Below are 16,735 nucleotides of genomic sequence, written 5' to 3'. Positions count from 1 at the left end.
TTTGTTGGTTTTTGATATTTCGTTTTTTTTTTGGCAGGAGAGGTTAAAAGCTAAGGTGGGGAGGGAAATGAGGGAAGAGGCACCAAGCACTAATACGGAGGGACAGGTGGATAGGGGAAGATGTTCTGTGTGTGTTACTTCTAAGGTAGGGGCAGTGTTTCTCATGCTCCTTTATTACAGCTTCAAAAGCACTTCAAAATTGCTCCACCCCTGCAGAGTGGTGTGTTGCAGTATATACAGAGGACTGTTGTCTTTGAAAGATATGGATCAACAGCCTCTTTTATTGCTTGTGGGATTTTGTCTCACCCAGAAATAGGCTGTGTGGTTACAGTATTGGTTGAGGAAGAATAGGTGGAGGAAGACGGCCTACTACTTGCTTAAATAGGAACAACCTTTCTGAGAGCATTGCAGTGGTTGGATTTTTTGTGGCGGCTCATCGAGGTGGTTCCATAGAAGTACTGTCCAGGTCGTCCGCGACTGGGTACAACGTTACACTCAGTGCATTTCACTTTGTTTGCATTAGCCTTTGGTACATTCCCAACAGTGGTAAATAACTCCCACACCCATGATTCTCTCTGGGTGCTAGAGGTAGGCACTTGTACCTCATCTTCTTGATCCTCTTCATTGTCTTTGGAAGTACTGCACTTTTTCTGTTTAGGTCCTCCAGCTGGTGGTGGTTGCTCTTGGGGAGGAGGGATGGCAATAGCTGATGCCATTTTTAAGATAAATAGCAGTGTTGCTAATATTCTTCAAAGTATGTGCTTTGTACTAGATTTTTAATGTATAATGTCTAAGGATGGGTGTAGGAGCTGTGCAAGGGTACATTTTGAGCTTGAAAGTTAGCATGCACTGGTAAAAACCCATGAAATTCATTGAAGAATCTTTGTTAAAGTTTGTTTATGTTTACAAGTAAAACCGAAAAACCTCAGAAATTTGCAGTTATGGTAAGCTAAGCAGCCATAACTCACACCACCACTGTGCACTGCTAAGACTAACATCCAGGACATCAAAGATGACTTTAAAGATGTTATTGATGACATCCATGATGACACCACATATCTGGGCCACTTGTTTTTGTTCAATGACATATCTAGGCCAGGTGCTTTTGTTCACTGACAGTCTGAATATAAAAATTCAAAAGGTGCTATATATCTACACGTTAACCTTGGCGCATGTTCCTAAAGTACTTTCCTTAGGGTTTGGTCTCAGCTCATGGTGCACATGCATAGGCAATAAGCAGGCCTCAAACACAATTCATTTGTATAAGTGAAGATAAACCTTAATGTTATTGACATTTTCTGGTGATGCTGTTTCTTTCTTCCTTACTTTAGTTTCCCTGTATGTGCCTCTTATTTGTATGCATTGTGGGTATTCATGTGTATTGTTTGTACTAGCCCAAGTGTGTAGTAAGTCTTGAATTGTTAGCTACTCAAAACTCTGATAAGGTAGCATTCATTCTTTTACTATCCAAAATTACAAGATGATACATATTCTACTTATATGGTGCATGCTGCAACCATTGCCTATGTTTATGTATGATTAGGTTCCTGTATTAACAACAACGCTCCAATATAATGTTGCTTAGATGAGTACATTCTTTAATAGATTAAGCAGTTCATGATAGGTCTCCCGATCACCCCTGACATCTTGTTACCACCATTATAAACACAACCCCTTGTAGGGACTTTTCATCAAAATTAATTTCACATGTGATGTCATCAGTGACATTTGTGATGTCATTTTTGTCCTGGGTATTAGTCTTGGCAGTGCATGGTGGCGGCACGAGTTATGGTTGCTTAGTTTACCATAACTGGCAAATTTCTGAGATTTTTCGGTTTTACTTGTAAGCATAACGTCCCTTAAACAATGTTTTTGCATTGAATTTCATAGGTTTTTATAAGTGCAACTTAACCATAACGTTCCTTTAACAAAGATGTTTTCAGTGAATATATATTTATATATATATATATAATTTATTTAGTCATAAGCATTGTAAAATGAAAAGCTTATGGTTGTAATAAAGTGCACGTACATTTGAATAAAAAATTATTTAAACATATTCCCTTCTCTAAGCTCAACAAGCAATTAGAACAAGGTAGAAAAGTTTAAACATTGTTCAGCAAGTTAGACATAGATAAAGCCCACTTTGGTGCAGGTAAATGTTGCACTCCGTGGGGCAAATTAGAAAGAATTAATTAATGCAGACAGCGATGGAAAAGCAGTGGCCTGCACCAGACATTGGAGCAAAGTGGACTCTGTGCAGTTTTATTTGTTTATTTGTGATGCTTATATAGCGCTTTTAACAAAAACAATATGGTACAATAAAAATGGAAGATCAGTCACAATAGAGATTAGGAATCAGAGACCAAAAGAGTACACAGAATTCAAGAGTAAAAAAGGTGGCATATGTGACGATTTGCAGGAGGTTGTCCCTTATCGAGAAGGGGGAGCCCCTGCAGTGAGGCTAGGGAGGTGAGCCCTCTCCACAGTACCCTTTCTAGGGGTGGAGAAAAAGGGACCTCACCGGGAGAAACTCTTCCTGTGGGAACTAGGACTCCCATTCCTGTGAAGAACTCCTTAATGAGTCTACTAAAATTACCTCATCAACAGAGCGCCAAAAGGACATATGCAAAGTAGCAACCAATATGTGCTATTGTCAAGTTTTGAAGAGGCTGTCAAGCCGGAGACAAGAGAGCACACAGGCCGCATCCTAGCTATGAACATGAGAGTGAAGCAATAAGTGGTGGCATGACCACAACGACCCAGTGGTGGACCAGAGGTCCTGTCAAACATGTTGATACCGCTACGCAGATTAGTCTGCGAAGCAAACCAAGCACTTGTCCGGTGGAACGAAACCAAGAACGAGAGGACGCAAGAAAAAAGGCTTTGGTCGAGTACAGGAAAAACCGAATCAAACAAACCCAGTGACGTTTTCCCCGAGAGAAGCAGGTAACAGAGAAAACAGATGACCCGGGGAAGAGATGGTAAATCATTATATGGACATTCATACTCGTCCCAGTCAATATAATGAATATATCATTGAGAATAAGAAAAGTGAATAAAAGTCAGTATATGAGCTCTCGTACTCGTCATAGTCGATATAAGGAGAATATACAGAGTAGGAAGAGAAGTGAAGGAACATCATTATATGAACACTCATACTCGTCCCAGTCAATATAATGGGTAAGAGAAGTGACTGAGAATCAGGACAACATTATTCCTAATCAAACTAGTCAAGATAACCAGGAAATAAAGAGGAAAAGAAGATTATCAGAGTACTTATACTCGTCATAGTTGAGATAACGAAAATACACTGGTGAGAATAAGAGAAGAAAAGGGGAATTGTTACGAAACTATTCCTGCGTGTCTCAGTACAAATATTTAGAGTCAAAGAGTTAGAGATATGAGAGCAAACTCGAGAGTAAACTTGTAATAGTCACAGTAAAGAAAGCAACAGAGAATCACAGAAAGGTTGGATAACCATATCCTGAGAGAAGGGAAGAACAAAGATTGGATATAGAATCAAAGGAGAAAGTAATCAGCCAATAATTGACACTGACAAAAGGAGAAATGTCTGTATCAATTCAAGAGGGTCACCTATCGAGAAGGTTAAGAAGAACAGTAAAGTATTAAAAGAACTGTGTTAACTAATTAAAGTAGTTACAAATAACTATTTTAAGATCAGTTATTGAACATAACTTGTGAGAAACAAGAACCCAGGAGAAGATAGCCATTCTCCTGTCTTTAGATATTATCAATAGTGTTAGGGTCAGCTTTTGTTAGGGACAGTGGACAGATTATTTAAACACATTCACTGACAAGGACCTTAGTTAGTTTGGTTGGGTAGTGAATACCCCATAGAAATAGGGAAAGATAGGTGTTGACCCTTTTTAAAAAAATTGAAATACACTGTGAAATGTATAATAAGAGTCTGCATCCTTCTTATGACCCGCCACAAGTAGGTGAGACTTGAGCTGTGTTTTATGAGAGAGAGGGGGGGGTACAAATTTCAAAGGGGAGAGCATTCATATGTTTGGGGCAAGAAGCTGAAACCAGAGAAAGCGAGTGGCAGCGCAAGGCGGATGAGGAAAAGAAAGAAGAAATTGAGAAGACCGAAGTTTGATTGGGTTGATATAGAGAAATAACAAAACGGAGGTAAATAGGGATGAGAACATGGATATATTTGAAAACAAGATAACAACATTTTTATTTGCAACAACGATAGACTAGAAGGAATTTAAGGTGGTGGGCAAGATGAGATTAAATATGTGCAGAGGGAGGGATCGCAAACGGGATCCTGACCACTGAGTGCAGGGTACAGCAAAGGGGAAAAAAGACATAGGTAGGACAACAATGAGGGAGCAGTAACAATAGAGGCTAGAAACAACCAACGACTGGAGCAGCAGTTCAATGGCAGAGAAAGTGAGCAAATGAAGAATATTCCTGATATAAAACAGATGAAAATGGCAAGACCGAGAAACAAACAAGTTATGAGTTTGAAAGGAGAAGGTGGGGTCAAAGATGTCTCCCAGGTTCTGTGCTTGAGAAGACAAGGGAAGGTGCAATGGAGGAAAGTAAATACATAGTGGGGGAAGAATCTTAGAGGAAGCAGGCAACCACAGAATTTCATTTTTCTTTGAATTGATGCCCAGAAAGCCGGAAGACATCCATGCAGAGATAGCAGACAGTCTATAGTATAGTGGATGATGAATGGAGCTAGAATGAGAGCAACATGAGAGAAGAATCTGGGTGTCAACAGCGTGGAGGTGTGCCTGGAACCTGAAACTCCTAATTCGAGCAGGGAGAGAAGAAGTGTAAAGAGACAAGAGAACAGGGCCAATGACAGACTCTTGCAGGGCTCCGTGAGTGAGAGGAAAGGGCCAAAAGGAGCCTTTCCAAGAAACAGAAAAGGAGCGGTTAGGTAGTCAGGTGGAGAACCAATTGAACACTTTACCGGAGAGACCAAGGGAGTAAAGAGTAGAAAGAAGGATGTGGTGATTAACAGTGTCAAAGACTGCGGTGACCTACAGGAGAATGAACCGGGAGGAAGGTTTAAGATTGCATGCATGACAAATAGTCAGATACGCACGAGTGTAGTTTCCATAGAAAAGCCAGATCTAAAGACAGATTGTAGAGAAGAAAGTGAGTTATTTAGATTAAGAAAAGAAAGTTGAGAGTGAACTAAACGTTCCAAGAGTTTAGATTGATGGAAAATAGAGGGATCAGACGAGTCAAGAGTTTTTTGAGGAGTTGTATACCAGTGGCATGTTCAAAGGCTGGGGGAAATAATCTTGAGAGCAATGGGATGTTGAATAAGGTAGTAAGAAAAGGAGCCAGAGCAGGATAGACTTGAGCAAGGGAGGTGGTTTGAAGGAGCAGCCATGGGCTTGGTCCGGAGGATCATAGAAGTAATGTCACCTTCTGAAATAGTAGTGAAAAGAGAGAAACATAAAGCCAACAAGAAGATGGAGACGCAGGAAGAGGAGTCAAGGCAGGCAGGAGAATGAATTAAAGTAGATGAAATAACAGAGCGCTTGGAGGAACGGATAGTGTCAATATTGGTGAGGAAAAGGTCAGTGAAATTAGTGGGAGAAAGATTAAAGGACATGGAGCAATTGACCGAAGGGGGACTCAGAAGCCTATTCAAGGTATTGAAAAACAGTTTAGGGGAATTCATTTGAGAAGAGATAAGTGTTTGGAAGTAGGTTGATTTAGCATGTTTGAGACCAGAAGTGTAAGAGGTAAGAGCAGCAGAAAATAAAATTTGGGTATGATATAATATGATAGTTTATTTGTATCTCGCTCGTACACAAGTGTTTCAGAGCATGACAAGGCAAGTGAGGGGAACAGGGGAGAACAAACAGCGATCTTACTAGGCCCAATGATATTGAGAACGCTCAATTGCATGGGGAAAAGGAAAGGGGGAAAGTGCATGGAAGGGGGAGAGTGGAAAGTGCGGAGCACAGGAGAAACAGATAAATAATAATAAATAAAAATAAATAGATAATGGTGGCAATAAACAATGATGGTGCAGCCAGCAAGTGGCAAGTGCTGCGTTTACAGCAGCAGAAGTGAGTACGTCTGATAAGTGCAGAAAAAGAAGAAAAGGGGGTGCTTTATGGGTACAGATACAGTCCCCTGTGCAAGGGCTAGCCAAGAGGCAGTACAGGCGGGTGGCAGGGTGAGCTGGTGCCTGGGCCCAGGGGACTGAGGGTGGCCAGGTGCACAGTGCCAATGGAGAGCAGATCAGCAGGAGACAGGGGGAGCAAAGGCAAAAGCAAAGAGGAAGGTCTTGAGGTGCTTCCGGAACTGGAGATGGTTCTCCGGAGGTTTTAGAGTGGCAGGGAGGCTGTTCCAGAGGGAGGCCCCAGTCGAAGACAGGATGAAAAAGCCAAATGTAAAACAGAAAGAAGATTGTTGGTGTTAGAGGAAGAGGAGTAACAACAATTAGACAACTTATCCAAGATAGAAGCAGTAAGTGAGGCAGAATGTAGGTTGCATAGATCACAACGTACAAAAGTTAATTTTGAGGGAAGGCATGGGTGTGTGAATGATTGGGAAAATGAAGCGAAGTGCGAACCAAAAATTTATCAGCAGGATGAAAAGAGTGGGAAGTAATAGGTTCAATAGTCAAGATCAGAGAATATGAAGATTAAATCAAGGGCACCTCCTTTTCCATGAGTAGGAGGGGAAGGCAGTGTAACGGTTTGAGAGACCACCCTCAACACAGGGAGTTCCTTCCCTCCCCAAGCTAAGTGTCATGCAATAAATGGTCAATGTCAGTTCTTTTACTGAACCGTATCTCCAATTCCTCTAATAACCCTTGGATTCCTCTCCCTGAGCTACCAATGAGCCAAGAACAAGGCTGGTGTATAGGAAATATATTTATATTTGTTTGAATTGGATGTTAAGAAAATCACACAAAAATATCAAACACCACTAAATCCGTGGCACAACACAATAAACTTCTCTCAACATAAATAAATCACACACGTGGGTTTAAAAGAACACAAATCACAATACTTTACTTGCATCACATTTCATTTCAAGAAATAATTAAACTGATCAATAAACAAAAACAATTATGTGTGCAATGCTGTGCAATTTTGTTTTTCCTGCGTGCTTAAAAGGCTAGTAGTTTTGAAGAATGTTGGATTTTATACGCCCTCCACTTAAAAGCCTGTGTTGGAGGAAGCTGGATAGCAAAAAAAGGATGACTTGAGAATATTGGATTTCAGATCCCCCACCACTTAAAGGCCTGTGTTGGGAAAGCCGGACCTATAAGATTACCCAGTTAACAGTCGATAGTTTTCAGCGCACACAGGGAATGAGCTTTGTTCATTTCGAATTTGAACAAAATCACACTGTGCAGTTCACAATTATGTGTGCAATGCTGTGCAATTTTGTTTTTCCTCCGTGCTTAAAAGGCTAGTAATTTTGAAGAATTTTGGATTTTATACACCCTCCACTTAAAAGCCTGTGTTGGAGGAAGCTGGATAGCAAAAAAAGGATGACTTGAGAATGTTGGATTTCAGATCCCCCACCACTTAAAGGCCTGTGTTGGGAAAGCCGGACCTATAAGATTACCCAGTTAACAGTCGATAGTTTTCAGCGCACACAGGGAATGAGCTTTGTTCATTTCGAATTTGAACAAAATCACACTGTGCAGTTCTGCCATGGGGAATTAATTAAAACAATTCTTTTTTAGTTAAATAGGTTAAGGATCTACACAGTTTTGCTCCCCCACCGGCTATAAAAGGGAAAGAATTTAAGGCCAGCAGGTCCACCCACCTTTTGCTTGCAAAGGGTTCAATTCTACTTACAACCTCTGTTTAAAGTTTTGGAAGGCCAGCTGCATGTCACAACCCTCTACAAGGACAGGGCAGGATTCTGGTCACTCCACTCTCAAGGATGGTCCCCAGCTTTTCACCATAGAATCCAGTCAGCTTTTTAGGCCTCCCTAGCAATAAACAGCTCCTCCCAGATGCATTCTCCTTTGGTGATTCCTTGCAGCTGTCAGGTGGCAAGTTTCAGCAGCTCTCTTCCGATGATAATTTTAGGAGCTCTCCTTTTTTCTCATTGTGAACAGAGGATAGCACAGGGGCTTGGAAGCAAGACCACGCGGAACAACAGAGGTTTGAATCCCAGACCCGTACTTGTAAACCGAACTCGGGTATTAATTGCGTTATACATTTTTTTAAATGAAATTAAAAAGTGCATCCACTTTATATAGCAGTGATGACACCATCAAGTTTACAATCTTGGTGAGTACCCGGCCAGAGTTCTCGCAAATAGGATTGGACAGTTACGCTTCTCTCTCTTCCCAAATCCATCCCCTCTCTAAGGAGTGGCTTAGGAGTCTGGAAAAGACATATGGCAGCTTCCATTTGCAATCCCCATTTGTCTCATGTCAAATATTTGGCAAGAACTAGTTCTGTCAAAAACTTTGATTTGCTAGTAACTGCCATAATATATATATTTTCCGATTCTGCTAATCGGGGGGAATTTAATAAAACAGCTGTGTCCGCACCATGTTGCATGGCAGTTTGGCGATTTTCTGCCATTTTTACAAAAGGCATAATCTTTATGAACATGCAATTTATTCCCCACATACCTAATTTTACAACCTACCAGCTTGCCAACTTTTAATTCTGTGAGAGATTCATAGCAGCCAGGAACACCTTTTAGCTCCCCATTATAATTCCCTAAGTCATAGGTGGAGGAATTGTATATCACCAAACTCGCCTGGAAATTATCTAAAAAATGAAACATACATGTAATCAGTGCAACTTGTGGTTTCTGGGATAACGCAACCATTGTGACCGTCTATTTAAACAAAGGGAATATTCATATGTGCAAATATGAGCTTCCCTTCCTACAGGCCCTTTGCCATTTGCCACTCTGGGCCAGCCTGTGACCAGAGTTTTTTATTAGACAAAAGTTGGTTGTTTGAAGTTGGTTGCAGCTTGTAAATACCTGGGATGCACCAGCTAGAGCCATTTGCTCTGCATAGAATTGCGTTCGGAGACAAAGTCTGGCGGACACTTGGTTTCCACACCCTTAGCAAGACACACTTCATTGCAGTTGTAAATAGCTGGGGGGATGTAAAAGCCAGCTTTGCACTGAGGGAGTTCTTTGTGAAGTTTGCCCACCAACAAGCCTGAAGGGTCTGCCTTGGGCCTAAATGAAATCTTCATGTGTCCCATGGAGCAAAGTTTTTCTTTTCCCTTGTTGACAGTATCTTGCATGTGAAGCATAATATACATTACATCTTGGTTACACAAACCATGTATTTTCCCTGATATGTTTATGTTGGCAGGGAAACATTACTATCTTGCCTTGCTTTAAACTAAACTGCAAACACACATGCAAGCCGTGTTGGTGTTGGTGTTTACAAATCCTGTTTTTTTAATGTGAAAGTGACCTTTGCATTTCCTCTGCCTTTGTGAATTGAAATGCTTCTTTTTCTTTGGTTATGACAGGTAGGCCTTTTTTACATGGTCCTTCACAGTTACTTTGGTTTGGGGGCCTTTGATTACACCCCAGAGAAGTAGCCTAAAATTATAATCAGATGTAAGAAACAGTAAGGGCCATTCAAGGACGTCAGTCTAAGGAAGATGAATATTGCAGTCACCATCTATGATAAGAGGAGAATCGATGGAAAAATTGAAAATAACAAGGTGTCCAAATCATCATAATAGGATGCAATGGGGCCAGAAGGACGATAGTCAAGATAGAAAGAGGAACACAGGAAGAAAAAGATATGACATGGCATTCAACAGAAGAGACAGTAGGATGAAGAGAAGAAAGGACAGAAATCCAACAGGAGTGAAATAAAAGGCCATTGCCACCTCCGGGCGACACAGTCGGAGAGAATGTGAGAATGAAGAACAGCTACAGTAGCAGTCTCACAGAGACGGACCCAAGTCTCTGTGATACAAAGGAAATTATGTTTGAAGGAGATAAAGAAATCAGGGATGTCCGCTTTAGAAACAATAAAAAGAGCATTCCATAAACCAAAATCAAAACAAGAGGGAAAAGTCAGAAACCTGAGGATAGGTCAAATAAGAATGAAAAGCAGTGCATATTATAAAGTGAAAAGAGATGCAAACAGAAATGTTCATGAGGACAGAAAGAGTAGAAAGAAAAATTAGAGTAAGGGCAGGAGAAAGCATGGTAGCACACAAATGGTACCAAACAAATGATAAAATAACGTAGTGTGTGACCTGGTGCGTACAGGGGCAAACAGAGACAGTGAATGCCCTTAGAGGGTCGCCCTTTGAGTGGGACGCCCACAAGAGTGAATGATGTAGGCAGAAATGGTTATGTGATCCCTCACTTGTCCTGCGTGGCCCAGATGGTATGAGGCATGGCCTGTGTCGGAGAGGGGCCAGGGGAGAACCCGTGCGGCAGGTGCTGCGGTCGTCAAGGCCCTTCGGGCACTCCCCAGGAGGAGAGTGCTTGCTGAGATCATATATTATTAAAACAATGAAGCAACTTGCACTTAAAAATAGGTTAAGTAGCCACTTAAACATATATAAATCGGCATAAAATCTGGCTTGTAGCAGCGTCATACAATGCACCCAATCCTCTGGCATATTGGTAGGCAAAGTCGTGCAGAGGATGGGAGCAGGGCGCTCAATGTCGGTGAACCAGAAAACAGAAGCATAGAGTTGAATCTTCTCCAGCCTCATTGGACTGGCGGCAACATTGAGATGGGCATGAATGCCATTGTCCATAGCCATTATTTAGAGCACCAACATGCTAATTAATATTTTACATTTTCAAAAAGTCACAAAGCATTTGGTAATTTCTATTTCATTATCCTATGGAGTGAATTAGTTCAGAGACAAAGGGAGTATTTTGAGTTTTATTTGGATGCCCCGTAAACTAAATTAGTACACAGGCACAGGAAGAGGCCTTAATCAATTGTATGATCTGCACCAGTCAAGTTTATCAGAAGTACAGAAAATGTGCTTGATTACCCTGTACACAAATTAGTACAGACCATGACATTGGAGAGATTTTTGGAAGCATGCATTCAGGTTTAACCAGTCAGTTGAATTATGTCTCAACATTGCATCATGAACTAGTTTTTGAAGAAATTATTTGTTCAGTTGAACACAGCATTTACCAACTGCACCCTTAATCAAATTATACTACAAGCAGTAATGAATTGAGGTGATTAGCAGTACAATTGCAAATGCTAATGCATGATGGTTTATTAGTAAAGAATGGATTTTTAAAGGTTGAGATCTTTGATGAAGGGACGCAACATTTTGGATGCATTGTTTTTATTGGGATGTTTGAAGAACTGCAAAACTGTTTTGAATACATGCTCCAAAATGAATACCAGCTTGATATTCTTGCAAATCTTTCAGGAAGGCGCAGTATCTGAAATAAAACTGATATTCTTTGTTGTCAATATATGTGCAAAGGTATATTCATGACCAAGCTGTTTTAGTAAGCCCTTCGTATTCACAGAAGGAAGAGCCTAGAACCTTGATGGACCTTTCTTTGAGCCAGACAGGCTGGATGAATTCAAGGGAAAGCCCTCTGGTAAAAACAAGGATTTATGTAATCTTCACTCTGAGGAAAGTTCCATTCTTTGGGGCAAGAGGTTGAGATCACAGAGGTCAGAATACATGTCAGCACGTCAGTGGTGCAATCGTGCTTAGTCAGTGTCTGTTTCAGCCCAAGACTGAGATGCAGTCTTTGTCTCTCACTAAGTCTCAAATCAACCAGACGCTGCTGCACAGTGACCACCAGCATCCTGTCACTGTTTAGAACTAGCATCTCTCGGAAGGAATGGTGCATGCTTGTATGTATGCCCTACACGAGACACTCCTAGTTGGAGGTTAGAGCAATTTGTTTATTTTATTGGAGTTTTGTATAGTGCTACATTGCTAGCAAAATACTTCAAAGCACATGCACTGGAATATGGGGAAGGGTGAACAAAGGGAATGCTTTATATCAAGCATTACTCACTCACATGTGGTCTTCAGGTATAACATGCATAACATGAAACAGTGAATGTATGACAGGTAGTGCAATGCCAGGAGTGATTATAAAGTCTGAAGTGCCACATAACGAGGCAGCCTTACCTGAATGGATTGAAAATGTTAAGGTTATCATGTTTTGTCAGACCTAGTTGGAGATTGTTGCAGTGCTCTTGGGCCTTGGATGGTAAGTCTCATCACCACTGCTTTCCTAAATCCACAACGTTTGAGGAGACATTTGTTGGAGGAACAAAGTCCTCTACCAGAGGAGTCCAATTTAAACAATGCTTTCCTGTAATCTAGACCACTGTTAGGCAGGCCCCTGTGAGTAAGGCATAAGACATATAAAATACATCTGCATACTGGTAGCCAATTGAGGGATTGCAAAGCGGATAATAGGTGGTCTTGGTTCTTCAACTTGGAGATCAATGAACCTGGTGACTCAGTTCTGAAATGTTTGCAGTTTCTTGATCGGGCCTCTTGGAGCACCAGTTAGCATGTTGCAGCAATAGTTCAGGTGTTGAAAGTTTAGAGCTTCATCAAATTCCATCCTTTGGGAGAACTCCAACAGAAGGCAGCTATTTTTTAGGGGTTGAAATTTGCCTTTTTCCAGATAACATGCACTTGAGCTTCAAAGGGAATGGCTTGGGTTCAACAAATTACATTTGTCGTAGAATAATAAGCCTTATACTTTGAACCATTCTGGTCACTGCAGTCAAGACCAAGCTCTTACATGGCTCTTTCTGCAGATGAAGATGGTGACTCACTTACCAGAAGATTTGAATTCCAGGCGATCGTATGCTGCATCAAACAGAGTCGAGAAAACATCTATGGCTTTCAGCACTGCCACCTCAGACAGCCACATGTCGCAGCTGGTGGAAGAGTTCCAGACGATGCGGTTCATGGAGGGGTCCAGCCAAAACCTTGGTAAGTGCCATATGAGTACAATGTTGATCAGCCCCCTGCCTCTAGTGACAGAATAGCCTGTGGGCAAAATAAGAAGACTTCCATGACAAGTTAGCTTCTCTGAAAGGCTAGGAGGACTGTGGCAGAACCAGCAGCGTTTCAGACTGTCAATTACTCTGCCCCAGCACCACACTCTTTCATTAAATGGATACATCTCCTGGGCTATTTCATAGCCTTGAGGATAGAGAGAGGTGTGAGGTCACTGGGAGAAAGGAGGTTTTGTATCAGTTTCCTATATTCAACAGGGATGAGTTGTTTTTCTCAACTTTATTTATTGAATTATATCAGTTTAAAAATGATAGATTTCGAACTTCAAACACCCCTCAGTCCTAACCCTATCTAAACCCTCCAGTGCATCCCTTTTCTTCCCTTCCCAAAATCAGATAGACCTGAAAGAATTTACAGTAGGTCACAGCATTGCTGTAAACACACCATTGTCCAGTTCAAAGCAGCTTATAAATATTAATCTTTGTGTGGGCAATGAAGACTTGGTATGTCTTTCTAGGCATAGCGTAAGAACAAAGCCTAAATAGTATGGCAGATGGTCAAGGATCCATGTATTAAGTGTGTTAGTCTTTTCATTACTAATAAAGTTAGCATCTGTTCATCCACCTCAAGACGGTGGTTCCCTTTTGCCCCAGAGCGAGGTTATGCACTACTTGACAGCCTCTATTAAACTGGCCCCATCATTCCTCAGCACTCCCAGCAGCTGCGATTCATGACGAATGGGTATATAATGATTACAAATGTATTTTATGGATGATTTAACCTCCAACCAATAGTCCTGCAAGTGGGGGCATCCACATATGTACCAAGGGACCTTGTAACCCACAGCCCCTCCAACAAAGATTAGAGACACTTTAACACATTTTGTGTAAACATTTAACGGTTGCAGTTCCAGTGATAAGTTATCTTGTGCTGTAACTCAGATACACTCCTGTAACTCTTGTGGGGAATCCTTCATGCCTGTTTCCAATAGGGATCATCAGGGGATATTGCCAATTACGTTTCCCAATTCATCTTAAAATGATCTGGGACTAGCTTCTTCAAATTTAGCAACACCTTGTGAAGAAGCTATACTAACACCCATCTTGTTAGTTGGATACATTTGACAGTGTCTTAGCTGCCAGTATTTGTATTGCTCTGTCTCCAGGAAATTAAACTCTGCTTTACAGTCTATGGAGCGTTTTAATTGTCTCCTTCGTAAATATGTCTTCACAAATTAGTGCACCCACCCCTAGCCCAGTTAGAAAAAGCCTGAGGATCACAGTCCAGCCAAAGTCACTGTTTACGTAAAGGGAAGTAAAGGAAGGCAGATGCAAGCTCCCGGTTCCCCTCCTAACCACCTCATCCCAAATGTCAAGAGGGAGGTTGGTCATGGGGCTCAGATACAGGGATCAGGTACGTAATTTCGGTCTGATCCACGGTGTCTTCCAAATATTAGAAACCGCTACTGATTGCTTCATGAAAAAACCTTTCCTTTTCTGGTTCATCCCTCCTCCTTTGCTCACATTGGAGGTCAGCTTTGGGAATTGTGAGGGATAGTGCCTGGAATAGATGCAGGGAGCGAGGGCATACATTATTTTAATAAATTCAATCCTCCCCATCAAAGAGACGCCTAGACCCCTCATCATATTCAGATCTTGTTGAATGGCGCTTAGTAGCCTTAGAGAGTTAGTCCGGTAGATATTCCCAAATGTACTTGTTAAGTGAATGCCCAAGTATTTCAAAGAGATTTTAGCCCAGGGATAAGTGTTTGCCTCAACAGTTTACTCTGTGCGGATATCTGTTTAGATTCAGCAACTCAGGCTTGGTTGCATTAACCATAAAGCCAGAGACAGCCGAGAAACCTCAATCACCAAGTGATCTTGCCTGTACTGTATGCCGAGGGTTATGATAACATTGTCCACAAAGAGACTGACCTTGTGCTACTCCTTTGCCCATGTATACATGTAATTATTTTGCTTCAGATGATATCAGCAAAATGTTCCATGATAAGAACAAAAAATGAAGGCGATAAGGGACACCATTGTTTGCTACCTTGCTTCAGAGTGAAAGCGCTTGTAAGATTCCCATTCACCTTCATTTTTTGTCTGGGCTGTCTATAATTAACTAATGGCATTGTTAAGTTGTGAGCGCAAATCTATATCTTAAGAGAACTTTGATCAAATAATACTATCAGTACTATCGTAGGTCTTCTCAGCATCAATCAACAAGAAGGTTGTTTCAACCCTAGATATGAGAATTTGCCAATGAAGTGGAGTATTTTCCATGTGTTGTCAAAAGCACTTCGACTAGGTATACACATAAACCCTGATCGATTAAGGTCAATGGACTGGGACTCTGCAGAGTGCGTCCACTAAAACCCTAGGAAATGAGTTTGCATCTTGCTTTATAAGTGTGATGTGTCAATAGGAGGAGCACAGCGGCGACTCCTTCCCAGGACTTTAAAATTAAAAGCACAAGGTACGTGGGATTCTTCCACAGTATTGGTTATTGATCCTTCTTCCCTTAAATAAAAGAAGAGGTCTATTAAATGAAGGAACAGATTTGGGGTCAAGGTTTTATAACAATCACGGTATTCAATCTGGGCCTGGACTTGTAAAGGGTTTTAGATATGCAATGGTTCACCATATTTCTTCTACTGCAATAGGCATATCCTGGTCATCGCTTTCTGTGGGAGATAAGGTGAAAAGAAACGCTTCATCTAGTTCATCTAAGGACCTAGCCTGTAACTGCGTGTTACTGCTTTCAGTGATTTAAAGTTTCTCAAAAAAACATAAGTAATTCTGCTTGCTTCTCTGGCTCACTATCTATGTCAAGCCCCCTAACTATTCTTCGTCGCAAATGCCGAAAGAAGCCTGAGAAGCAGGAAACCAAGCTCCTGTCCCTGGAAGCCCTGGCGATGCATCGAGATCCCTGTGAAGGTAAAGGGAGACCTGTTTGATGGGAAACCGCCAATAACGGCCCTTCTGTGGCCCAATAGATGGGACACCCATATTGGTCCATGTATGCATCAGACCTGCATTAATGCTCCTTTTCCTCGTGTGAGTGGCTGTGCAAACCCCACTGACCTCCAGACAAGGGTCAAGGACCCCTACCCAAGATGAATAAGAGAAACTAGGGTAATCTTCCTCTTGGCGGTACTTGACAGGTTAGTGAACCATGTAAACCAAGCCAAAGAAGAAGAGAAACAAGGGTTGAGGATCCAACCCAAGAAAGTGATGAGTCATCAAGTGGGCCGAGCCAAAGAAGAAGAGAGAAACCAGGGTCGCAGACCCTCACAAAACCCAAAGTCAGGTGTTGTAAGTGTGAAACTTAATAAAGATATGATCCGTGGAAGAGAGTCATTCGCCCTGGTTGTGAGACTGTATCATAGCTACCAGGAGCAGGGAGTCGTTCTCCTGGTAATGTGGACTGGCAGGAAAGTCCAACAAATCATTCCCCTGGGCTAATTTGAGACTTAGACCAAACGCCAGGGGAAGTGAGGTATTCCCCTGGCTTATGAAGTAACTTTTATTTTGGAATCTTTGTGACCTGGCGAAGGGAGTCATTCCACCAGGTTTGTTTATGACTGAATGCCAGGAGAAGAGAGGCCTTCCCTTGACCCTCCAAGGAGACATTGGTTGGAACTTGGACAATAACCGAGGAGAAGGGAGGAATTCTCCTGGTCTGGAATCAGCACAGTGCTTTATTTATTTAGTTTGGAGTGTAAGGGCCAGACGTTTTCTTGACACAGGACGGTTGGTACATTTACTTTAACCGACATC

At 41.6% G+C, this 16,735-nt stretch overlaps 1 protein-coding gene across 6 annotated transcripts in view; it reads left to right on the top strand.

Moving 5' to 3' along the window:
* The window catches only part of RIPK3 (receptor interacting serine/threonine kinase 3), a 429,719-nt gene that overhangs the window by 368,944 nt on the left and 44,040 nt on the right, over nucleotides 1–16,735 (top strand). For all 6 annotated transcript variants that reach the window (XM_069633807.1, XM_069633809.1, XM_069633810.1 and 3 more), the window contains one exon: nucleotides 12,749–12,926. In XM_069633807.1, the coding sequence (XP_069489908.1) occupies nucleotides 12,749–12,926 (178 nt within the window). The remainder of the gene's footprint in view (nucleotides 1–12,748; nucleotides 12,927–16,735) is intronic.

This window comes from Ambystoma mexicanum, chromosome 13 (genome assembly GCF_040938575.1).
Source record: "Ambystoma mexicanum isolate Mex_15411 chromosome 13, UKY_AmexF1_1, whole genome shotgun sequence".
Taxonomy (NCBI): domain Eukaryota; kingdom Metazoa; phylum Chordata; class Amphibia; order Caudata; family Ambystomatidae; genus Ambystoma; species Ambystoma mexicanum.
The sequence above is the reverse complement of the archived record's forward strand: the minus strand, read 5'-3'. Positions and strand labels throughout refer to the sequence as shown.